The sequence below is a fragment of the Hypanus sabinus genome, chromosome 12, assembly GCF_030144855.1.
Source record: "Hypanus sabinus isolate sHypSab1 chromosome 12, sHypSab1.hap1, whole genome shotgun sequence".
NCBI lineage: Eukaryota > Metazoa > Chordata > Chondrichthyes > Myliobatiformes > Dasyatidae > Hypanus > Hypanus sabinus.
In genome coordinates this window covers 76,490,171-76,517,506 of record NC_082717.1, presented here as the reverse complement: position 1 = coordinate 76,517,506, position 27,336 = coordinate 76,490,171, and the positions used below count along the sequence as shown (strand labels likewise).

The 27,336-nt window shown below is 43.5% G+C and overlaps 1 protein-coding gene across 1 annotated transcript in view; it reads right to left on the bottom strand.

Annotated features, from left to right (window-relative positions):
* Positions 1 to 26,868, bottom strand: part of tmx4 (thioredoxin-related transmembrane protein 4) — a 72,027-nt gene extending 45,159 nt beyond the window's left edge. Inside the window, exon 1 of the mRNA XM_059986246.1 lies at positions 26,458 to 26,868. Coding sequence (XP_059842229.1) covers positions 26,458 to 26,636 — 179 coding nt within the window. The 5' untranslated portion in view covers positions 26,637 to 26,868. The remainder of the gene's footprint in view (positions 1 to 26,457) is intronic.
* Between the last annotated feature and the right edge of the window lie 468 nt (positions 26,869 to 27,336).

Here is a 27,336-nt window from a genome sequence, read left to right as displayed (position 1 = left end):
GCAGCTTTCATCTTCCATCAATCCTGACCAGATTTCCAGTCCTTCATGCTGAAAAACTTCTCCATAGCATGATGCTACCTCCACCTTACTTTACAGTAGGGATGGTGTCACCCGGCTGATGCACAGTATTAGATTTATGTTACATGTACAGCTTAGTGTTGAGGCCAAAAATTCTATTTCAGTCTCATCTGACCTCAAGATCTTCTTCCATCTCTTAACAGTGTCTAACAAATGCCACTTTGCAAAGTCTTTATGGGCAAGGATATGTTTTTTTTTTAAAAAGTTACTTCTGGTGTAAATCTCATTCTGTACATCAGCCAGGTAACACCATCCCAACTGTAAAGTAAGGTGGAGTAGCATCATGCCATGGGGATGCTTTTCAACAGAATGGACTGGAAATCTGGTCAGAATTGATGGAAAAATGAAAGCTGCTAAATACAGAGAGATCCTGGATAAAATCCTGCTAGCCTCTGTCAGAAAGCTTAAACTGCGGAGGAAGTTTGTCTTTCAGTAGGACAATGTCCCAAAGCGCACTGCCAGAGCAGCCATGGAGGTGGCCTTGAATGAAGAAAATTAATGTCCTTGAGTGGCCTAGTCAAAGCACTGACCTTAGCCCGATCGAACACCTCTGGCGAGACCTCAAGAATCCTGTTCACTACCACCTCCCAACTAACCTGGCACAGCACGAGCAAATTTACAAGAAGAATGGGGAAATCTTGGTCCATCATATTGTACAAAGCAAAGGCACTTAGCCAAAAAGACTACTGGTTGTAATAGCTGCAAGAGTTGGTTCAACTAAGTACTGAGCAAAGGAGGATGGAATACTTTTGAACTGCCAACATCCAAATTTTGAATTTTCAGTTTTTCACACTTTATAATATTCCTGTTTTTTGGGCACTACTGTGCAAAAAAAGTACATGTGATTCACAAATAAAAACTCTCAGATAAATTTATTCAAAATCCCTGTTTGTAATACTCATTTATATAAGCAAAGGGCTGGGGGCTGTACATTCAAAACGATTTTGATTAGAACAAAAACTAATCAAGAAAATAGCTGGGATTCCCTTCATTTATTTGGGACACTATGCCACTTAATTGGGGCAAGGATCATTTCCAAAGTTTCCAACTAGCATTAGTCGCGTGCACTTGTGTAGTTGTTAAACAATATATAGTGCTTTGAGTGAACAGTTTTTAAGTATCATCAGATGTGTGTGGTTGTGTTCAAAAAGCAGTAATATTTATCACTGATGACTGGTGAGAAGCAAAACATTTCGGAACTGAAGGCAGTTTCAAGCATTTGGGCATGGAAATGCCAGAAACATCCAGGAGTGAAAATGAAACATTTCACTACTTCAACAAGTTAGGGGCTATGAAGAATTTGAAGGTATCCACAATCATCTTGAATGCCACAATGAAAATGATGATTTGGAGAATGCAATCATCTAAAGCATTGTATAAACGTCGTGCATTATCTGCACTAGGTGTCTGCACTGATGTTGTTCATTTAGTCAAACAGAAGCATATAGCAGCATACGTACTGGGTTAATTGCTCTGTTGATAACTACCAGGAACTACAGTACTGTAGCAGTATTGTTACTGTTCCAATAGGTTCTTGCATTTCATTTAAATACATAATTTGTTGGTCAGTTGAATAAATGGAAGTTTGTCTTTTTATACGTTTTTAACTATTTTCAAGAAACTTTGGATAACTGGGGCAGCCCCTTAATTGGGCCAAAATATACTGATCCTGATGTGTCTCAATTAACCAGAATACACTGTATAAGTACTTCAATCGACAAGGACTAATTATGGATAGTCAGCATGGCATCGCATCTAACTAATCTTACACAATTTTTCGAGGAGGTTTATCAGAAAAGTTGATAAAGGCAAGGCAGTGTATGTGTTTTACATGGGCTTCAGCAAGGCCTTTCACAAGGTCCCGCATGGGAGGTCAAGAAGGTTCTGTCTTTTGACATTCAAGATGACGTAGCAAAATTGGACTAGACACTTGCCTCGTGGGAGAAACTGTGCCATTTTGTGTTAGCCATCTCAGCCCTGGGAACCTCTCACATCCCCATTGACGATGCAAAGGTCATCGCCAGAGGCTCAGCAATCTCCTCCCTTGCCTCCCACAGTAGCCTAGGGTACATCTCTTCCAGTCCCAGAGACTTATCCAACTTGATGCTTTCCAAAAGCTCCAGCACATCCTCTTTCTTAATGTCTGCATGCTCAAGCTTTTCAATCCGCTGTAAGTCATCCCTGCAATCACCAAGATCTTTTTCTGTAGTGAATACCAAAGCAAAAGTATTCGTTAAGTATCCCTGCTAAATCCTCCAGTTCCATATACACTTTTCCACTGTCACACTTGATTAGTCCTATTCTCTTACATCTTATCCTCTTGCCCTTCAAATACTTGTAGAATACTTGTACATTCTCCTTAATCCTGCTCGCCAAGGCCTTCCATTCATTTTGAATGGTCAGCCATAATTGTATGGAATGGCAGAGCAGGCTTCTAGGGGCAAATGGCCTACTCCTACTTTCTATATTTGTACAAAAACAGAATTTATCAAGTCTCGTGAACACGAACAAATTAAATTAGTGGTCACAACAGCAGCAATGTTACACAAAGTTTCATCACACAGCACTACAGGAACACAGCAGGTCGGGCAGCATCTAGAGAGGGAAATGGACAGTCAATAAGATGGAAGCACCTTCAATCAGAGTGGTTTCTACAAGGTCAAAGGTGTTATTGTCCCTTTTAAACTTTTTTTTAAACAATCGCAAGACACTGCTGGCCAGTAAGAACTTAAAGTACCACATGTCTACCACATTAGCGAGTTGCTCGTTAGCAAAGAAATTGATGGGATTGGCCTTAGTACGGATAGTGTTACTGCCATGTCAGAGAGCCATCAGAGGAGTTGGTGCAAAAAGGCAGTTGTGCAGTCTAACAGTAAGTGATTGGCTTAGTCACTGTTATTGTGATCGCAAAACCCTGTTGGATATTGTTAACGTGGACTGCCACAAGTCTGATTCACTGATTTATTGGCAGACGGCAGAGGAGTTGTGTGGCCTCAGTCATTACTAGCACTAGGCCTCAAGCCGCAGTGTTGCCTGTTTACAGCCACCCAGGAGAGAGGCATCAGAGTCGGTGCACTCCACCAGTCAGTGAGGTGCAACGACCAAGCTGGAGTTGGTGCCGTCCTTTAATGTTCACTCAGCAGAAGATAAGCAGATTATAGACTATATTTTGTGTGGCTGTTCTTTTCTGATACCTTATAAGTGTTTGCTATCTTAAATGCATTATATGTACCTTATGCTGTGTGTGACTGTTGGTACTGTGTTTTGCACCTTAGCCCTGGAATAATGCTGTTTTGTTTGGCTGTATTCATGGGTGTTCATGTATGGGTGAATGAAAATTAAACTTGAACTACTTAATGTTCTGTGTTAAGACTTTTCATCAGGAAACATACTGAAGTCAACACAAAACTCCAATGACTTCAATAAAGCAATCTCCCAGTACGACTGATGGACAAGTTACCCAGTCTTCTCCTTTCTGACCAAGGACATGGGTAATCACTAAGAAGCCAAGTGCCTACTACATCTTGCTGCTGGAAGCTTTGTGTGCCAATCAAAAATGAATGAAGTTATGGAACATCAGAAACTGAAGTGCTGGTATTTAATGAGGTGATAAAGAGGTGAATGTAAATGAGTTGGCAACCAGTCATTTTTTTTCATGCCTGGACAAAAACCCTTGCAAAATGCACTCAATTGTTTACTGGCCTTAATAGTGTCCAGCAAAACAACAACGTTTTTATACTTCATTTAAACCTTTCAGTCCTTTATCGACTACTCATTTAAATGCAAATAACTGTACTCCCATTATGTCCAGTTGTAGAACCAGCTTATGCATTGTTTGAAAACATTTACGTTACTTATTAAATGATAACAGACGTCCAAACACAATCCCACTAACTCATAGCAATTGTTCTCTTTTAATACCAATAGCTTTACTTTAGTCAAGTCTCATTTACTACCAATCCCATATATGGGCTTGAATTTTAAGTAAACCAAATATCGGGCAGATTTAACAGCTATTTACTAATCTTATCTTAGGGTTTACTGTCATGTGCACAAATACTGCGACAAACAATGAACTTAGTAGTGTAGGGTCATAATAACAACCGTTTGCTCAATATCTGCTCAGCAAAGGAGCTGGTCATTGAGGGGGAGGTTGTAGGGTGGAAGTAGCGAAAGGAAGTAGAGATGTGCATGTGCTTCTGCCTTCATCAGCAGAGCTAAGGTTATGAGGGTCAGAGCTTCAAGTTCTGAGGAGTGAACATCACCAATAGCCTGTCCTGGTCCAACCATGTCAATACCTTGGTCAACAAAGCTACTTCCTTAAAAGGCTGAAGACATTTGGCATGTCTCAGTTGACCTTTAACAATTTTTATCAATGCCCCGCAGAAGTATCCCAGTCCAGGTTCATCGTAGCGCAGTATGGCTACTGCTCTGCAAATGACTGCAGAGAGTGGTGGACACAGCTCACCACAAAACTGAAACCAACCACCCCCATCCCTATCTATTATTTTAGTCTGGTTCTCTTTCTCTCTCTTTTCCCCCCCCCCCTCACTATAATCTCTCCCCCCAGCCCTACTTTTCTTTCTCTTTTATTTCCCATAATACTCCACCTTCTCCCTAGCCCACTTCCCTCCAGCCTATCACTTCCCAGCTCTCTACTTTATCCCTCCCCAGCTCTCTACTTTATCCCTCCCCCCACTTCCTATCCCCCCCTTGACCATCCCATGTTACTTCACTCCTGATGAAGGGTTTCGGCCCCAAACGTCGTTATTACCTCCTCCCATAGATGCTGTCTGGCCTGCTGAGTTCTGCCAGCATTTTGTGTTTTTTATTTATTTCCAGCATCTGCAGATTCACTCGTGCTCCCTTCTAGGAACTGTCTATACTTCACTCTGCCTCAGTAAATCAGCCAGTAAAATCAAAGACCCCACTCACCCCAGACATTCCCTTTGCTCTCCTCTTCCATCAGGTAGAAGATATAGAAGACTGAAAGCATGTAAACCGCTTTACCCTGCAAGACAATCAAATGGTTTCCTAGTATGACAAGATGGACTCCTGGCTTCCAAGCCTACCTTGTTATGATTTTGCATCTTATTGTCTACCTGAACTGCACTTCTCCTTAGCTGTTATGCTTTACTCTGCATTTTACTTTATACTTACCTCACAGCACTCCATAACGATCTAACCTGTATGGCCTGTGTGCAAGAAAACCTTTTTACTGTATCTCAGCATATTTCAATAATAACCCAATTCCAATACAAACATAATAAAACACTTAAGAAAATCTGCAGATGCTGGAAATCCAAGCAAAACACACGAAGTGCTGGAGGAACTCAGCAGGCCAGGCAGCATCTATGGAAAAGAGTTGATGTTTCAGGCCGAGACCTTTCATCAAGACTGGGAAAAAAAGACGAGGAGTCAGAGTAAGAAAGTGTGGGGGTGTGGGAGCGGAGGAGGAACCACAAGGTGATAGGTGAAACCGGGAGGGGGAGTGGTGAAATAAAGAGCTGGGTAGTTGCATAGTGGAAGACTTATAGGGCTAGAGAAGGGAGAATCCAATAGGAGAGGACAGAAGACCATGGAAGAAAGAAAAGGGGGAGGTAATGTGCAGGTAAGAAGATAAGGTGAGAGGGGGGAAAACGGGAATGGGGAATGGTGAAAGGGTGGGCTTTACTGGAACTTCGAGAAATCGATGTTCATGCCATCAGGTTGGAGGCTACCCGGATGCAATATAAGCTGCTGCTCCTCTGACTGAAGTGTGGCCTCTTCACTCTGGCCATGGACTGACATGTCCAAATGGAAATGGGAAGTGGAATTAAAATGGGTGACTACTGGGAGATCCTGCTTTTTCTGGCAAATGGAGCAGTCTCCTAATCTACATCGGACCTCACTGATATACAGGAGGCCACACCAGGAGCACTGGATACAGTAGATGATCCCAACAGACTCACACTAAGTGTCACCTCACCAGGAAGAACTGTTTGGGGACCTGAATGGTAGTGAGGGAGGTGGTGTAGGGGCAGGTGTAGTAGTGGTCCCTGTTACGTCTGTGGCCCCCTCCTTTGTGAGAATTGCAAGATCACCGTTGGGTTGGGTCAAGGGGCCCAGGAAATGAGAGTGGGACGTGCAAAATGCCTCGTTTCCCCGGCGATGTAAAGCTACGGGACATGGCCATTGTCTCCGGAAGTCCAAGTTGTGTATTGAGTACTGTACTATTCATTGAAGCCCCTCAGGGGATGACCGGAGTGGGCTGGTTGAGGGATTGCATCATCCCAACCTGACTGACATCTGAGACATCGTGAGGAAGTATAAAAGAGGGTCTGGGGAACAACCCCTTCAGACGCACCAGAAGAAACGTTAAGCGACCACGTAACAGCAGGAAGTCATCAGAAGGAGGCCACGTGCGTTCAATTCCGTGGCTGGAATTGGTGGCTGGAACCACGGAAAACAGCATCTAGCTAACAACGGAGGAATCCGCTCCCCTGACTCCACGGATTGGCATCATAAAAGACCTAGGCAAGTTTAAACCACATCGCTTTTAAACCCAACAACGCTGCAGCTTGAACGAACTGATAGTGACTGTTATCTTTCCATCAGACAATACATTTTCCCCTAGACAACGATAGAGCTATTCCTTATTGATTATTATTATATCCGCACTTTAGATTTAGTACTGATGACATATATTATCTATATGTTTGCATTAATCTTAATTTTGTGCCCTTTATCAATAAATACTTTTAAAAATAGTACCATCAGACTTCAACGGACCTCTTTGCTGGTAAGTGATCCAGTTACGGGATTTTGTAACATCCCGATTGCAAGGACAAGTGCCAAGAGGGAGATCGTTGGGGAGGGTTGAATGGACAAGAGAGTTGCCAAGGGAGCAATCCCTGCAGAAAGCAGATAGTAGGGTGGGGGTGGGGGAAGATGTGCTTGGTGATAGGATACTGTTGAAAGTGGCAGCAGTTACGGAGAGTAATGTGCTGTACATGGAGATGTCCTCCTTCTTCAAAGAAAGGGGCCTCCCTTCCTCTACCATCAAAGCCGCCCTCAACAGCATTGCTTCCATTTTTTGCATGGCTGCTCTCACGCCATCCTCCTGCCACTCTACCGGGGATTGGGCTCCTCTTGTCCTCACGTACCTCCCTACCAGCCTCCGCATCCAGCATATAATTCTCCGCAACTTCTGACATCTCCAACGAGATCCCACCACCAAACACATCTCTCCTTCCCCCCTACTTTTTGCTTACGCAGGGATCACTCCCTACACAACTCCCTTGTCCATTCATCACTCCCCACTGATCTCCCTCTCGGCACTTATTTTTGCAAGTGGAACAGGTGCTTCACCTGCCCCTACACCGCCGCCCTCACTACCATTCAGGGCCACAAACAGTCCTTCCAAGTGAGGTGACTCTTCGCCCGTGAGACCCGACGCAGATTGGGAGACCATATCGCCAAGCACCTACCCTCCATCTGCCAGTAAAAGCAGGATTTCCCAGTGGCCATCCACTTCAATTCAACTTCCCATGCCAACATGTCAGTCCATGGCCTCCTCTACCGCCACAATGAGGCCGCACTCAGGTTGGAGGAGCAACACCTTATATTCTATCTGGGTAGCCTCCAGCCTGATGGAATGAACATCAGTTTCTTGAACTTCTGCAAAACACACTCACCCATTCCCATTTTCCTCTCTTACCTCATCTCCTTACCAAGCCTATAGCTCCCTCATTTTCCTCCCCCTTTGCTTCCCCTTCCCCCCCCCCATTTTTCTGTCCTCTACTATCAGATTCCCCCTTCTCCAGTCCTGTACCTCTTTCACTAATCAACTTCCCAGCTCCTTACTTCACCCCTCCAAAGGACCTCAGCCTCCACAAGAAGTAGAGAGGACTCTAGCCCTTATTGTACAAATCCTCTGTGTAGGTGCTCTATTCAAGTCTTTCATCCAGGTGCAACCCCAGATACTTGTAGGTTCTCACCACACCCACGTCCTCACTATCAACAGTAAGAGGGAGCAGTGCAGGCTTAGTCTTCCTAAAATCCATCACCATCTCTTTTGTCTTAGGGATGTTGAGCTGCAGATGATTCAGCTTGCACCATTTGACAAAGTCCTCCACCCTGCTTTCATCTTCCATAATACACCCAACTATTGCTGAGTCATCAGAGAATTTCTGCAGATGACATGACTCAGTGTCGTATCTAAAGTCTGACATATACAGAGTAAACAGGAAGGGAAACAATACAGTTCCCTGTGAGGCACCCAGTGCTGCTTATAGCCATGTCTGACACACAGCTCTGAAGCTGCAGAAACTCCGGTCTGCCAGTCAGGTAGTCCATTATGCAGGATTCAATGGAAGTGTTAACCTGCACTGAATGGAGCTTCTCCTCCAGCAGTGAGGGCTGTATGATGTTGAAGGCACTTGAGAAATCAAAAAAAAACATGATCCTCACAGTGCTGCCCTGCTTATCCAAATGGGAGCCGGTTTTGTTTAACAGATAGGTGGCAGCATCATTGATTCCATGTGTTCCTGGTAGGCAAGCTGGAGGGGATCGGGGGCTGGTCTGACCAGGACCAGCCTCTCTAGGTTCTTCATGATGTGTGAGGTCAGGGCCACTGGATGGTAGTTATTCAAGTCTTTTGGTCAGCCTTTCTTGGGTACACGACCACATATGGTGACATTTTCCACACCTTCGGGACCCCTTCCAGGCTGAGACTCAGACTGAAAATGTGCTGGAGAGCTCCACACAGCTGTTCATCACACTCCTTCAGGATCCTGGGGTTCACACCGGCCAGTCCCAATGCTGTGCCATGTCTGAGTTTCCCCAGAGCCCTTCGCACCTACTCACCTGCTCAGTAGTGAAGGGGAGTCGAAGGTGACTGGGAAGCTGGTGGAAGGTGCTAGGGAAGGTGAAGATCAGGATGATCAGGAGGTGTGGATGGTAGGTGCAGGGCAAGGAGGGGATGTAGACAGTGGTAGCCTGTGTTGTTCATCCACGTGTTGAACTGGAGGGGGGAGGCATTGTGCTGAGGGAGCATTGGGTGCCTCGGAACGTGAACAAGTGTGCTGATGGGGGTGTGAACAGGAGGGCAATTGTCAGACTTATTGAAGAATTGGCTTAATTCATTTGCCCATTCACAGCTGCATTCTGACACTCTAGGCTAGGCTAACTGAAGCCAGTGATGTTCTTCATGCCTCTCCACACCTCCCCGTTTCAATTCCTCCCTACTTCCTGATCGAAAGGCTCTCTTTTTGTGGTTGAGAGGAGCTTTTAGGTCACTGGTGACCCATGGTTTAGTTGTTAGGCAAACAATCCTTGATGGTATTAGTGTTCACCAGAGTGTTGATGTAGCCAGCAATGCAATCAGTAAGACTGTTAATGTCCTCCCCAAATCGTTCACAAAACCTATTCCAAAAGTCACTGACTGCAATCAATACAGTTTGGAGAACAGGACACTGATTTAAAAGAAAATTCTGTTTCACTCTCCCTCTGGCCATTTGCTCCCTGACTGAGCCCCTGATCGGTTTCCGTAATTTCTTCCTTTGATTTTATCTATCTGGCAATCAGCAAGATTTTGCTCGCTGTATACCCTTTCAATTATGCTACTTGGGAAAGATTCCTTACACTGTCACTTGGCACAATTCAAACCAATTTTCTGTAAGTTAAAAGACATCTGATAAGGTATATGGATAGAAAAGGCTTAGCTTGTTAAGGGTCAAACACAGGCGAATACGAGTGGCTTGGACGAACACCTCGATCAGCATGGATGAGCTGGGTTGAAGGGCTCATTTCTGAGGGTGTATGACTTCATGGCCAAGCTCAGTAATAGAGACGATCATGCCACTCAACTTAAAATGAGAAGGACTAGAACTGTATTTTCTACCCTTTCCTCTGCTCAGATGTTCCCCATGATCGGAAAGTATTACAAAATGTACTACTAACCTTCCCCAACCCTTAAATAATGCTGGAATGAGAGATGGGAAGACCAAAATCTGAGCCTAGTGAGCATCCACCTCTTGCCTCAGTAATACTGGGCAGCACAGTAGCAGTGAACTGCCAATAATCACCGATCGGGAATCGATTTCAATGACTGTCTGAAGGGGGTTTGTATGTTCTCCCGATGACCGTGTGGGTTTCATCCAGTCTCCTCCCACACCCCAAAGACATACAGATTAGTGAGTTGCGGGCATGCCTACTTGTGGGCTGCCCCCAACACACGACTCACACGGACAACGTTGGTCGTTGACCCAAAAAAAAGGTATTACATCATATGTTTCAATGTAGACTTAATAGAGCTAATCTCTTATCGGCAAGTATACTGAAAAGTTGTTCTTCGACAGTCACTTTTTGCTGTCTCGACTTAGTCTCCTCCTTCCATTTCATCGCATCAAAAAACACTGCTCAGTACAAGGGCAAAGCATTTCAGCAATGTCCAACCCTGAAATAATCTCATATCCTTCCTCCCTACTTCACTAAGGCACCCAGCCACACTAGCTTTTAAAATCAATGATGTCTTCCAAAAAAATGGCAGACATTCCACAGCTGGAGGGACTCCGAACACCCTACAGTTTTTGAGATGTGCAGCATCAGAGACCTGAGATAATGGCTTAACCGCAACACAGTTATGCAGGCTGACCCTGCCAAACACCAACAGAATGCACAAGTTCCAAAGACGGGATTGGATGAGGTTCCACTGGGGCAGTACAGAAGGGAGACTACAGAAAGCTCAAAGGCACACTCAAGGATGAATCTGAAGGGTTCAAACATTAGCAGGAATAAAAACTGAAAATGCCGTAAATATTCCAAGAAAAGTTAATACTTCAGGTGCAAGACTATTGTACCTGAAGAAGAAAAAAACAGGTTACCGTTCAGTAAAAAATAAAGAGGGGGAAGAAATGGATTAAATAAGATGAATATCTCATTGATAAAGTTATACCACATTAATGAATGCAGCAATTAAAACATATTATGCTTCATTTTCTGTGTTACCTATGGCCAGTAGCAAGGCTATAGACATGCCTGGCAAATCAGGTTATACTAACAGCAGGGAAACAAAACAGAAATGATGCTGGGCAGAAGTGGCCTGTTCTGATACAAGCAGAACGTTATCAGGAAGCAGGAGACAACCCCAGAGGACAGAGGTACATGGTGCATGAGCTGCAATTTATCATTCAAAGCCTCACCAACCAAGAGTCAGCAGACGAAACAGGTGTCAGCACAGTGCCTGGACTGTCGGTTCACAGCTGAGGTACCCTAGTGACACATGCAGCTGCACTGCAGATTACCGGGGAGTGTCGCATCACTCAAGGGCTTACAATTGATTGCAATTTGTCATTTTCACAAATCGGTCCAGCAGCAGCTAGCACCAAGACAATCTCACTGATACTCAACAGCCTGCCTCTGATTCCGAGATTCTCTTTCCCTTGCTGTATTTATTTCACAGTTTCATTCTATGGTTTTCAAGCCTCTCTTCATAGACCAAGCTTTACTTTCATCGATTACAGACAAAAGTGCACTACAGAAACTGAAGCATCTGAATTCAGACTGTGAAAAATAAACACCGGTTGAACAGAGTTGTAAATGAGGGCTTCAGCGGGTGCATCGACTAGAGCCAGAGATGGGCAGGTTGTCAGCGGTGAAACGCGATCAAATTTTACGAAGAGTGAGACAGAAAGCACTGAATGGAATCTGTAGCTGGCAACCACAAAGGGTGATCACAGCCTTCGTCTTGTTTGATTGGAGTTTTATTTAGAGATATAGACACTTTCAGCTCAACAAGCGTGCACTGTCCAATTACACCCATGTGACCAATTAATTAACTAACCCATACATTTTTGCAATGCGGAAGGAAACTGGGGCACCCAGAGGAAACCCACGTGCTTGTGGGGAGAATGTACAAACTGCTTTCAGTCAGCAGCAGAATTGAACCCAAACCTCTGGCGCTGAATATCACTGCACTAACAGCTACGCTGCCGCACCATCTGCTACCATGTTTTCTCGTAACGAAATGGGAAAACTGACAAGCGACAGGCAGGAAATTTTTAGCAAAGCTCTCAAAATCTAAAGCTCCAAACTATTATATAGCATTGCATAAAATTTGACCTTTGGCATACCCATACGTGACGGATTTCACAGCTCAGATAAATTAACTGATCTAGAGTCTACTAGAATGCCAAAAAAAACAATCTGCAGATACTGGAAATCTAAAATTAAAGCAGAAAAACAGTGGAAGTATTCAGGCAGCATCTGTGAAGACAGAAAAACAGATGTGGAAACTGCTTTCTTTCTTCACCAGTGCTATCCAAGTATGTTCAGCATTTATTGTTTTTATTTCACTCTGCCACTGAATTTAATGAAAAGTTATCAAGAAATATAAATGTTTACAAACCATATGGATGCCACTGACTCCAATAACAAAAGTCAGAGTCAAGAACAGAACACCCTCTGGAGAGTTAAACTACGCTTATGGCTCTGCCACACTTAAACAGACACAGCAGCCTTGTAAATAAGAGGGAAAATCCAACAATTCCCCTGTGGAGCCATGGCTGGAATAGTTCATAACCCCAATTCTCAGCACATTAAAATTTAATGTGCTGCTTAAACAGTTTATGGCCAGAAAGGGCAAGAGCAATCACACCAACAATAAAAGACAAAGGGGACTAAAAGGGCAAGGAACATTAAATAAAATACCTTCGAATGTACTCGCTTAATTCCCGACTACCCAGACAGACACAAGGTTAAAATACGGTGCTGTTCTTTTTAGAAGTGACATTAGAAACTAGTTTGCACTCTCTAAAGTATACACAGAAAATGCTGGAAATACTCAGCAGCTCAGGCAACATCTGTGGAAGGAGAAACAGCTAACATTTCAGGACTGAGCTCTCTCATCGACTGCTGCTGGGCCAGTCGTTCATTTTAAAATCTGAAATTCATTAAGATTTCTTTCCATTGGTCAGAGGTGTTACGGAATAAAGAGGAAAGTACAGAATATGTGGTTTATTCACCAATCAGCTTCCATCTTCACTGAAGATAGAACAGTTCAAGGGGTTAAATTAGTTGTTCCTGTAAATGACAGGAGAGCGTAGCACTTTTATTCCTTTATTTTCAATGCTTTTCTATCAAGAATACTAATTAGTGCCAACTCGGGCAATAGTGAGAATGATTTTATACCATAGGTGGAGTTTGATTATAAGCTTTTGCAAACTGTTCCACAAACTATCCTAAGCCTCATCCTAATAGAAAGCTCTGGCAAAGGAAAGCATCACAAAACTGCAAACCAGAACATCAGAAACTCGTCAGGCTGTTTAGCAATTCCTAGCCCTACCAAGTCACAGTAGGAATCTGAAACAAACATGATTGAGATATGCCAGCAACAGGAGTGGGATGTTTGGTTCCTCTAGTCAGCCCCACCATTCAACAATGGTGGGGCGGCATTGTTGCATCCTCCCACTTGGGTCTGTAACCCTGGGACTCTTTGCAAATGCAAATGCATCTGTTTTATTTGATATCTAATCCATTAGTGCTATCCTCCATCAACATTATCCACTTTACAGTCCAGTGTGTATAACAGACCACTACAGATGCACTTACCTTCACATTCGTGACAACTCCGATATCAGCTCCTCACAACTGCTGCGATCAAGTGCGGCCTCAGCATCGTTCCCTTTAGAACTTTTCTGATCTTTTGTGGTCACAACATTTCTGGTTTGCTGGTTTCGGGTCACTTGTGACTAGCTTTCAGACGTCACCGATATACAAAACGTACTCCCCAGGCCCTCAGCTCAATCAGTGGGCTCTTATAGGGCAGTGTCCAGTGTATGGAAACATTCCTCCTGCATCGTCATGAACTGACCCCATTTAAACTCAACATCCCAACACATGCTCAACAAAATCAGCATGAATGTGCCACTTCTAAACTTATTGCTGGTACCAGTACTCTGCAAAAATAGAATAGTAAAGAGCCTCTTTGGTATGATGTGCTAAAATAGATAAATAGATAGATAGATAGATAAATAAATAAATGACAAACTTAGCAATCACTGAGCAAAGGATAATTGTGGCTTGCAGGAATCACAGCTATGCTGCTTGGTTACTAAGAATCCACTCATGTGAATTAATGCCATTTTCTCATTCCAAACAAAGACTTTTGCAAAGTCACATCTCTACTTCTGCCAATTTCACTGTGCAAGTCTAGTCACCATTACACTTCCACTTTGGTAGCTATCGAAAACTCAAGAATTCTTCAATGAAATAATTTCCTTTTGTAATGAGTCCCATTAGTCTTTCGTTAATCCTACAGGATGCTTTAAGGCACTCAACTTGTTTCTCATTCTGAACAAGTAGATTCTTCAAAACACAAAGTTCTCTTCTGTAAATGTCAACAGAGTTTTACTTAGTACTGGGGAATTTCTTCTTTTAATCATCACTGAAGAGGTTTGGACAGGAGAAAAGTGTGGGGCAATGCAGACAGAAACTGAAACAGTTAGTGGAACCGTTCTCATACATCTTCAATGACCCTAGTTTAATCCTGGCTTTAAGTGCCATCCATTTGCAGTTTGCACGTTCTCCTGGACACAGTACGTGTTACTAAAGCTCCCTCCCTGTCCTGTGGATTGGTAGATTAATTGGCCAATGTAAAATGAACACCAACCAAGCCTCCACAGTTTGGTTGGGAGGTAGAACTTGAAGGAGACTGATAGGAACGTATGAACGGATTACAGGGAAAATTTGTGGGGAGATAGGATTGCTCTGTGAGTACACATTTACACAAAAGTCTTCAATACCACCATCTACATTGTAAGGAGATAGGGATACTAATGCCCTATATAGAGGGCTGCAGAATACACCTGAACTACAAGTGACCAAAGACAGACAACAAATAATACAGCACAAACACGAGAAAACCTGATGATGCTGGCAATCCAAGCAACACACACACACAAAATGCTGGAGGAACTCAGCAGGCGAGGCAGCATCTGTGGAAAAGAGTAAACAGTTGACGTTTTGGGCCAAGACCCTTCATCAGGACTAGGAGAAAAAGTCAAAGCGGTGGGGGGTGGGGGGAGGGAAGTAGTACAAGGTGGTAGGTGATTGGTATTCTCATTTCCTGAGGGTCCATCGTGTACACACAGAAAGAGAATGGAACCAGAATTGCATCCGTGTTTGCCAACAAGCTTGCAAGAGTTCAAAAGGTAAAACCACACAGAATCACCTGCTCTGAGTTAGCTGAAGTTTAATAGTAACTAAATTTACACCAAGGAAATGGAAGAGTTGAGAAATTTATTGCAAACTTTTTTTTCCTGGTTGGATAATGACAGAAGTTAGTTGTGCCTTTTGTATAGAGTTAAGACAATAACTCCATACAGAAGGCAATTTGGAAGGTAATTACTCTTGTGGACCAGCCAAGTAAATGCCTTGTCTATTCAGTGTAATTCATTTCTATGCAAAATAATCAGATTACATACAGACTATCGCAAAGGACAATATCTGAGTATAAAGCAAAATTCTGCCCCACGCAGTTTTTCAAAGCTATACACATTTTCTTTTCAGATCAATTCCCCAAGTTACTTCAGAAAACTCCCAATCTCCACCCCATGACCAAAACTGATATATGTGAATGTGACAAACCCTCTCTGCACACTCTTCAGAACCAACCTGTTACGGATGCATGTAAGGGTTGATCTAATGCCAAACTACTGTAACCTGAGACCCAAAGATAGCAAGTTGTAAGACATCCAAGCAGAACCATGAATAAATCATGATATGGGAGATTTCATGACAATAATCATGGGAGATTTCACTAGGAATCTAAGTTGGGAAAATCAGATTTGGTGCTGGATTCCAAGAGAAGTAATTTGTAAAATGCCCATGAGTTGGCTTGTTAGAGCAATTAGTCGTTGAACCCACTAGGAGAAAAGCAATTCTGGATTGGGTGTTATGAGCTAGATTTAATTAGGGAGCTTAAGGTATAAGACCCCTTAAGAGGCACTGATCACAATATGATAGAATATACCATGCAATTTGAGAGAGGGAAACTAAAGTCAGATGTATCAGTATTACTGTGGAGTAAAGAGAATTAGAGGCATGAGAGAGGAGCTGGCCAAAGTTGATTGGAAGGGGACACTAGCAGGGATGATGGCAGAACAGAAAGCTGGTGTGTCTGGGTGCAAGAAAGATACATCCCTAAGATGAAAATGCAACATTGACTAATGAGAGCATAAAAGCAAAAGAGCGGGCACATAATATAGCAAGTATTACTGAGAAGTTAGGCTGGGAAACTTTTAAGAAAAAGAGAGGTAAGATGAGAAAAGATGAATATGGTAGCCAATATAAAACACAGCAAAACTACTTTTTCCCCAGATATATAAAGAGAAAAAGAGAAACAAAAGTGGCTATTGGACTGTTGGAAAATGACACTGGAAAGGTAATGGACGAACTTACTAAGTATTTTGTGTCAGTCATCATTGCAGAAGACACGAGCAGTATGACAGAAATTCTAAACGTCAGGAGGGGGGCAGAAGAGTGTGTAGAAGGTGCTTGAAAAGCTGAAATGTCTGAAGGTAGATAGATCAGCCTGACCAGATGGACTATGCCCCAGGGTTCTGAAAGAGGTAGCTGAAGATACTGTGGAAAGGTTCCAGAGGATCTATCTACCTTCAGACATTTCAGCTTTTCAAGCACCTTCTATACTCCCTTCTGCGCCAACACGCTTGAATTTCTAGCGTACTGCTAGTGTCTTCCACAATGAAAACTAATGCAAAATACTAATTAAGTTTGACTGCCGCCTTTCCAATGTCATTTTCCAACAGTCCAATATCCACTCTCGCTTCTCTTTTACTCTTTATATATCTGGAAAAAATGGCAAATGTTATTTCACTCTTTAGAATGGAGGAAGGCAGAAGAAAGGAAATTATAGGCTAGTTAGCCCGACTTCAGTGGTTGAAAAAATGTTGGATTCCACAATTAAGGATGAGGTTTTTGGGGACTTAGAGGCACGTGATAAAATAGGCCTAAGGCAGCATGGTTTCCTGAAGAAGAAAGCTTGCCTGACAAATCTGTTGGAATTCTTTGATGAAACAGCTGGCAGGACAGGCAAAGGAGAGTCAGTGGATGTTACTTACTTGGAACCTCTACTTTGACAAGGTGCCATACATGAGGCTGCTTAACAACCACACAGCCCAAGGTATTACAGGGAAGATTCTAGCATACTAGACAATAGAGAAGTTGGCTATGGAGGACCTTCATTGCTGCCCTAAATGCCAGTACTGTAACAGACATTTGATTACGATGATGGCGACAACTGGCATGGATGGAAGATTGGCTAACTGGTAGAAGGCAAAGGGTGGGAATAAAGGGGGACCTTTCTGGATGGTTGCAGTGATTAGTGGTGTTCTGCAGGGGATTGGCATTGGTACCGCTTACTTACAATTTATATCTCAATGATTTGGATGAGGGAATCGACGGCTTTGTGGCCATTTGCAGATAATACAAAGATAAGTGGAAGGGCAGGTAGTGCTCAAGAAGCAGAAGGACTGAGACTAGTGGTTCTCAAAGCAGAGGGAGTTTCTAAGGGGGTGCTAGGTAGCAAAGGGGGCAGCTGAGAGATTACAGGCTTAATTTTAAAAATGAATTACTTATTATAAGCATTTGCTTCTCAGTGCCTCCGAATTGATTACAATGATCATATTACCATTTCACCTCTCGAGACTGTGCTCGAAGTGCATTATACATGTTGGAAAGTAATGTGATTTGTCTGTATTTGGCATATCATAAGAAATCTGGACTGCAGACATCTTGTTATTTCCAGGTCTGGCCTGCGCATTACTGTCATTATTGACTCTAATCACGCAGATTTACAGTATGGTGTCCAATGAGGTAAAGTTCAGAATCTGCCCTTTTGAATGGACTTGACATTTCTCTAGCTCACAGCCCAACCAAGATACTGCTGCCTCACTTTGTGTACCTTCAGTCAGAGACAGGTTTTGCTTGAGTCGTGATGACATCTTAACTTTCTCCTTTATTGATCGCAGTGCTTGAGGCTGGACTTAATGATTGACCGTGGCCGCTAATCCATAACAAAAATGGCAGAAGCAGACGAAACAAAAAAGTGTAGACAGTAAAGTGTAGAGTATCTGAAAAATCGAGTTATATCAGCACCAAGCAATCAAGAGCAGCCAACGTGTCTGTTATGTGAAAATATTTTTTTAATGAAACAATGAAACCATACAGGCTCCTTGAACATTTGAAGAGAATACATATTAATAAAGCAACTAAGAACCTGGCTTATTTTCAGTCACTTTGTGAAAACTTTCAGAAACTGAAAAACACTTAAAAGCATGTTTGTCAGCACTTCACAACAAAACAATGATGATTTGTGTGCTTCATGCAATATTTTGCTGCTTATTCCAAAATCTGGAAAGCCCGACACAATCGGAGAAGAACTGATTCTGCCGGCCGTAAGGGAGGTTCCGAGTGTGGTTTTGTAAATGTCACCAGACCAAATAATTAAAACTATAAAACTATAAAAGTTTATTTAAAATACATAGACACAAGACAAGCAATATTTACAAGACAGGAGCTACACTCAAATTACAATACGATTACTACCGTCTAAAAACAGTCCATACCGCGGGGAGACCACCACTCACAGAAATCCCCCACCGTGTGCTCCCTCTGCAAGGACAGCCGGGCATGGACGTATCCTCGGAAAGAGGTGCAGGCTGTCAGCCTGGGCATCGCCTCCACCTTCCACTGTCGAGACCGGTGAATGGCCATCTTGGCCAGGCCCAGGACCAAGCCCACCACGAGATCCTCCTCACGCCCCGCCCCCTTCTGAACTGGGTGCCTGAAGATGAGGAGTGTGAAACTAAATACAGCCAGAACCTCAGCAGCAGCTCTCTGAGAAACTCAGAGCGGCTGCAACCTCTAACATTCCCTGTACATGTGGTACACCGACTCCTCCCACCTGCAGAGTGGACAGCTGGACAAGCTCAGGAATCTGTTATACGGGACTAACTGATACAACACCTTCTACCCCAGATCCTCAATGCACAGCGACAATGTTGTTCAAAGGCAAATAGATTAAATGTCTGAGAATGTGGAAGACACATCGTGCAACGTACTTAGGACAACAGAATTAGCTCTGCAGTTGGATGAGTCAATTTTTCCAAGCAACAAATCATAAAGACTTAAAGTATGGTTCAAGAGTCGACAGATAAGAAGGGGGAGTCAATATTTTGGGTTGTTGAGAATTTTTTCAGAGAGAAGGACAACTCCTACTCCTCGGTCCAAATACTTCCTAATCAACAGATCCGAGACAGTCAGGATGCACAACTGCTACTCCCTCCCCATTATGCTCAACAAAGATGCTCCCCAGGGCTTTGTACTGAGCCTATAGCTGTGCAATCTGCTCACACATGACTGCACGAGCAATCACATTGTCAAGTTCACCGATAACATATCAGTGGCAGGGCTCATCGCCAACAACGATGAGACGGCCTTCAGAAAGGAAGTAGAAAAGATCAAGGTACAGTGCGAGACAAATAACTTATTCCTCAATGTCAACGAGAAAAGGGAGATGGTTATCAACTTCCGAAGAACTTGCACCACTCAAACCACAATTTACATTGGCAGCACAGCACTGAAAGCTGCAATCAATTTCAAACTCCTGGGAGTGTACATCTCACACACACTCACCTGGTCCCAAAACAAGAAAGCTCACCAACACTTCTACTTTCTGGGGAGGCTGAAGAGACCGGACTTTGCACATCTATACTCATGTCAGTCTAGAGGCGCAATAGAGAGCATCCTGACAAGCTGCATTACTGCTTGGAACAGAAACTGCACTGCGCTAGACAGGAAGGCTCCACAATGGATAGTGAAAACTGTCCAACGCATTTCCAGCACCAGCCTATCCGCCGTCAAAGACATTTACACAGTAAATTACCAAAAAAGGGCTGGTAACATCATGAAAGATCCCACCCACCCTACTCGCAGACTGTTAGTCCCACTCCCATCAGGGAGGAGGCAACGTAGCATCCAAGGCAGGACCACCAGACTCAGAAACTGTTATTTTCCCCAAGCAGTAAGGCTGATCAACACCTCCAATCACTAACTCCACCACCACTTTATTATTTCTTGTCAGTCACCTTACGTACAGCCCACTTTATGGGCATACAATCAATGCATATAAACTATCATATGTATTAATGTTTACCATGTTTTTTTTATTATTACTGTGCTCTTTATCTTTCGAGGGGTTTTTTTTGCGGCTGTATCGAATCCAGAGTAAGAATTACTTTGTACTCTTTTACACATCTCTACAGGAAATGACATTTAACAATTTTAAATCTTCAATCAAAATTTTTTAATAGTTTTTAATGTAATGAACGGAAAGGGAAAGGCAAGGGGGCATTAACCCTAAAAAAGTTTGGGAATCACTGATTTAGACTGATCAGGAGAATGGGCAAAGAAGTTGCATGTAGCATAGGGAAGTGTATGGTCATGCACTTTGGTAAAAAGAATAAAAGTATCGGCTATGTTCTGAATGGGGAGAAAATTCAATTATCAGCGGTGCAAAAGGATTTGAGAGTCCTCACGCAAGATTCCTTAAAGGTTAACTTTCAGGTTGAGACAGTGATAAGGAAACCAAATGCAGTATGAGCATTCATTTTGAGAGAACAAGAACAGAAGAGCAAAGATGTGATTGATGCTGTGGCTTTATAAGGCACTGGTCAGATGCACCAGAGTATCATGATCAGTTTTGAGTCCTTTATCTGAGAAAAGATGTGCTGGTATTGAAGAGGGTCCAGAAGTTCACGGGAATGATTCCAGGAATGAAGGGAGCGGATGAGGAGCGTTTGATAGCTCTGGGCCTGTACTCACCGGAATTCAGAAGAATAAGGTGGGGGGGCGGAGAGGAATCTTATTGAAACCTAACAAATACTGAAAGGACTAGATAGAGTAGATGTGTAGAGTTTGTTTCCTATAACGGGTGAGTCTAGGATCAGAGGGCACGGCCTCAGGATAGAGGAAATCCATTTAGCACTGAGATGAGGAGCAAGTTCTTTTGTCAGAGGGTAATGAATCCGTGGAGTTCACTGCCACAATCAGCTGTGGGAGCCAAGTCATTGGGTATATTTAGATAGGCCTTGATTAGTCAGGGCACAAAAGTGACAGGGAGAATATAAGGAGAATGGAGTTGTGAGGGAATAATAAATGGTGGAACAGGCTCGATAGTCCAAATGGTCTAATTCTGCTCCTATGTCTAACTGTCTTATGGATGGACTACAGAAGAAAGTTGGTGGGGAAATAGAATTGCTTTGTGAGTCTGCAGAGACACAAAGGGCTTAAATTCCACCATCTATATTTCAAGGACATATGTAAACTACCTCTATTTATTGCGGGCTCCAGAATCAATCTGAACTTTAAGGGATCAAAGACTGACAACAGACATAAGAGAATTCTTTTCTTGACAAATGGTTGAGAGTCCAGCTTGCACATAGGCAAAGAGAACTGAACCAGAAACACATCCACACTTACCAATTAGTCATGCAATGAGTCATTAGTCATGCAACTAGTCATACTCATAGGGTATGTGTGTAAATGTACCTCAAGAACTTAAGTGCTCTGCATATAGTAGAATCAGATCATGTAGAAATAGAAATGTATAATCAGACAATGTAAAAATGGAAACAGGATTACATAATTACATCTATTCCACACCTAAGGCTTGTGATAAGCACAGCACATTTAAGGCGTTCTTGTTGACTGAAGCAATAATAAATACGCTTATCGATGCAGAGGCATAACAGTCACCCCCAGGTGAAACGGAGCAAAACAGCCTTGTGAATATTTGTGGGAGAAATCACTCAAGTTATGGAGAGAGCGAAGTAATACATCACGAGAAGATTGATGGGTTTGGTCGATTTCTGCAGTTATGGATGGACTACAAGCATGCTTCAATGACCGTGCAACTAGTCCCAGCAGAGCTGTTATCTTGAACTTGAAGGGATCACTGCATTCAACCACAAGGAGGCTGGGAATCCACAACTGAGCTGACAGCTGGTCACATGGCCGTGGGAGGTGCAAGTTGATTGGGAGATCCCCCTCATTTGACTGCTTCTGGGCCTGGCCAAGGTGAACACTCACAGGTTCAGGCACAGATTGGAGCCCGGAGGTCGTTCGGCAGTCCGGAAATCAGAAATCAGATGGAGGAAGGCTGGAGGCCTATCCTAGGATTGGAGGACGGCCTGTGTCTGTGGTGGACGGGAGGGAGGAATGGAGCTTGTTGTGCTGTTGTTGTTTTGGTGCTTGTTGTATTATGGGTTGTTCTTCCAAGCATTGTGGGCATGCTAGGTTGGCATCGAAACTGTGTGGCGACTGACCCCAGCACATCCTTAGGTTGTTTTGGTTGTCAACACAAATGACACATTTCACTGTATGCTTTGATGTACATGTGACAACTAAACCACTCTGAATTGGAATCTGCCAGCCGCCTGAGCAGACTGTTTCTCCCCTCTTGTAAGGATATGTCCGTGCCCGGCATTCCTGGAGAGGGAGCCCACTAGTTCTGAAGGCCTTTTGGGACTGGTGGGCAGCATTGAGGCTGTGGTACATCATAAACAAGGAAGATAAAGGTTTAATTTGAAGTTTATGTGAATTTTCCAAATATTCTGCTGAAAGTGATGTGAATACTGTAGGACCATAAAAAAACCTTTTTAAAGAAAATTCTTCACCAACAAACACCAGCAGACTAAGCCCACAGCTCCATTTAGCAAGTTATGAAAAAAGATTGGCATGCAGTCACCTGGAATGATAAGAGAAAGTACAATCTTGGAAGAGAGTGCAGTGATCAGGCAATTTTCTTCACAAGACCTGATGTGCTGATCAAGGTGAGGGCTTTAGAATCCCAGTCATTCAACGCAAAAGCAGTCCCTTCACTCACTCAGTTCACACTAACCTGAGGCCCTCCGTTGGTGAGGGTCGACCACAGATGCCGCGTCCCAGCTGTCTACGTCATACACAAGTCAGGGTAGTACAACATGGAGAGCCAGCTATTGCACGTGCAGCAGGCTCCCCCACTCCATATGGCTGACGAATCCAAAGGAACTTCAGACACTGATACAGTTTGGCACCAGTGGCGCCACAGGCTTTGCCGGTCAGCGTTGAATTCAAGATGGGATTGCCTTAGGGGCTCCATCCCCACATTTTTTCTTGAGGTTTACTCCCAAAGCCTTCCCCATGAGTGGGTATAGCCACACAGCAGCAGAAGTTTGAGACCAGAATTTTCCTTCTCCAAAATGAGCTGCCAACCACGGCTGACGATCCCCAGCTGCCTGATCCTAACCATCATGTATGACATCTACTAATCCCATTTTCCCAGCCCACTGCGCCCTAGCGATTCAAATGCTCATCTTATGCATTGTTTGCATCGTGACAGCAGTCATGCGGAAGACATTGATTGAAGAGGTGGAGGAACCGATCTGCAAACCAAAGTTACAAGATACCTAGGCGTTATGGTAAGCATAACGCTGTACAGCACCATCAACCTGGGTTCGGTTCCTGCCACTGCCTGAAAGGAGCTTGTACATTCTCCCCATCACTGCATGGGTTTCCACTGGGTGCTCCGGTTTCCTCCCACAGTCCAATGACATACCAGTTAATTTGGTCATTGTAAAATTGTTCTTTGATTAGGCTAGAGATAAGTAGGTGGGTCACCGAGTGGCGCAGCTCGTTGGACCAGAAGGGCCTGTTTTGCACTGTATCAATAAATATAAATAAATATCTAATCAAATAGAATAAAATTAGGTCAGAGAACTACAGAAAGCTGAGGTGTCCAAGAAGGGAATAAAGTTCAGAGACAATGGAGTATCACCCATTAGGCAATACCTTGACAGTGCTTGAACGGTCTGAAGGAGACACTTCTCAACAAGTTCAAGACCACAGCTCTGCTTCTACAAGAGCCTACCAACAACACGAGAAGCAAAAGGCTCAGCACAAGGCTTAGCAACATGATACCCTACTGAAACTGGCATAGATAATGCTGATGGAAAAGATGAGACTACACAAACTCCGGCAAAGAGACACCAGTGCCAATAAGGCTATTGTTAATTATAGAATTACTTAACAACCCAAATCCTGCTCAGACTAAGTCTACTGCTATAGGAAAGCTCTGCATTGTAGTGAGAAGCAGTTCCAAAACTCTGATTATCCAATGAGGGATCACCAAGCATAGATTTACAAAGGTTGACCCAGTATAGGGTTAGCATTAGCCAGAGTGCAGAAGGATGAATTGAAAACAATCAGGCCTTGGGGAAGATTCAGAAAGGCACAGTCAGAGAAGACAACTTTGTTGCATCAAAAGTGACTGCAGCAAAAGAGATGGTCTAGTTTCTACAAAAAGTCAGAATGCTGAAGCACAAACATGGACAGCATAAAGAGCAACCACAGACTTTTACAACTAACTTAACTGTATCCAATCAAATATAATTTGTTGTGAAGAGTTTGTGTAATAAAGAGAACCAATGAAATTTACTATTGGTTGAAGTTGCTCAAAATTTGATGCAAATAGTCAAGCCATAAATGTCAATTATTAATGGTTGTGTTGGTTCTAAAAGAGGTAGCTGAAGAAATTGTGGAAGCAAAGGGAATGGTTTTTCAAGAAACACTAGATTCTGGAATGGTTCTGGAGGACTGAAGAATTGCAAATGTCACTCCACTCTTTAAGAAGGCAGAGAGGCACAAGAACATAAATTATAGGCCAATTAGCCTGACTTCAGTAGCTGACAAAATGTCAGAGTCTATTATTAAGGATGAGGTTTCAGGGAACTGGATGGCACATGATAAAATGGACCTAAGTCAGCAAAGTCAGTTTACTTAATTGTTCACTTGGATTTTCAAAAGGCCTTTGACAAGGTGTCACATGTGACAAGAGCCCATGGTATGACAGTGAAGATATGAGCATGGATAGAAGATTGGCTGACTGGCAGGAGGCAAACAATGAGAATAATGGGGGACTTTTCTGGATGGACAAAGAAGTGGCAGATGGAATATAGTGTAGGGAAGTGTATAGTCGTGCACTTTGGTAGAAGGAATAAAGGCACAGACTATTTTCTACACAGAGAAAAAATTCAAAAATCAGAGGTGCAAAGGGACTTGGGAGGCCCAGTGTAAGATTCCCTAAAGTTTAACTTGCAGATTGTGTAGTGGTAAGAAAGGCAAATGCAATGTTAGCAATCATTTTGAGAGGTCTACAATGCAAGAGCAAGGATCTAATACTGAGGCTTTAAAAGGTACTGGCCAAACCACACTTGGAGTATTGTGAGCAGTTTTAGGCACATTATCTAAGAAAAAATGTGCTGGCATTGGAGATGGTCCAGAGGAGATTCATAAAAGTGATTCCTAGAATGAAAGGTTTAATGTAAGAGGAGTGTTTGATGGCTCTGAGCTTGTATTCACTGGAGTTTATAAGAATGAAGGGGAATCTCATTGAACATCAAAAGGTCTGAATAGAGTGGATGTAGGGAGGATGTGTCCTACAGTGGGTGAGTCTAGAACCAGAGTGCACTGTCTCAGACTACAGGGACGTACTTTTAGAACAGAGATGAGGAGGAATTCATCACCACAGGCAGCTGTGGAGGCAAAATCATTGAGCATATTTACAGCAGGGGTTGTAGGTTCTTGATTAGTCAGGGCATCAAAGATGAACAGGACAAGGCAGGAAAATGGGTTTGAGAGGGATAACAAATCATCCATGATGGAACGGCTGTGTAGACTCGATGGGCCAAATGGCCCAATTCTGCTTCAATGTCCTCTAATCTTATGAACATCAACTTATCTGGGACACCCAGAAGCCTTCAATTTCCTCGCCACAGTTTTGAAACCTGTTTTTTCTTCACTGCATGCGACATATCTGACTGTACCCTCCTGTTGACAAGCGTTGGCTGGAAGCCTGTCACCCAATACCAAGTCATCTGACATGGCAAGTGCAGATTTGACAATGCACAGGGGGGAAATGGACATATAAAAGTTGGCATGCAGTAAGATGCAACTGAGTTGCGACAATCCTTGCCGTTTGCTCACAGTGCGGTGTCTGCACGATTACACCTTTAGTGAATTGTTTAGAAAGAGTCTAATTTAAATGATGTATTATTGTATTCCAGTCTCGAAGCTGCACCAATTTCCCGGAAACGTGCAGAGCGCGGGGCACCTTGGCCAGCGGCTGCACCGCCTTTAGGGCAACCTCTGGGGTCTGCCCGCCGGGGAGTGGGGGGGGATCCCCTGGGGCTGCCCGCCCGCCCGCGTCCCGGGGGAGGGGGGGAATCCCCAGGGCTGTCCCGTCCGCGCGCCCCGGGCCCACCTTCCATTTCTGCTACTCACAATTGCAGCATCCATTCGCCAGTGAGAATCAGGGTCCAGTTGGTATCGCCCAACGATTCGACCGCAGGCGCGGCTGTCACAATGGCTCCATCGCCCGGCTCCGCCAGGCAGCGGGCCGACTGGGCCAGCACCACCCACAGGCTCAAAATCCAGGACGCTTGCACTGCCAGGCCCGCCATTTCCTCTCCAGCTAACTGCAGAAGCAACTGCTATAGGTTTTAAGGAAGGTCGTTTAAAGAAAAAACCGCCGCCTTATTTCAAACTCCTTTTCGGCGCCTTGTATCGTTACTGCCGCACAAGCCCCAGTGGGTGAGGTCAAAATACCTCAAGTAACTCCGCCCTCTCAAACATAAATGCTGCATCGTAGAACCTCGAATGCATTCCTTGTGTGTCGTGCAATGAATTTCAGGGGAATACTACTACTACGGAACTAGAAACACCTGAATTTCGATTCCACGTTTGCTGGGAACAAGACGATGAGCTTATACGAACTGAAGTAAGCCATTCAGTTGAATCTGAACCACTTTCAAATTAGATAAGAACCCATCTGCACCATAACTCCATCCACACGTTATACCCAAATATCAAACTTCAGGGGTAAATTTATATTCAAAATACATGTATTATTTTTCTTGCGGGCATTCACAGTAGATACAAAGAAATACAATAGAATTAAAAACTCCACGAAATAGACAACCAACATGCAAAAGAAGACAGAGTGTGCAAATACAAAGCAAAATAATAATAAATAAATAAATAAATAAGCAATAAATAATATTGAGAACATAAATTGTCAAGTCGTTGAAAGTGAATCCATAAATTGTGGAAACAGTTCACAGTTGAAGTGAGTGAAGTTATGGATGCTGATTCAAGAGCCTG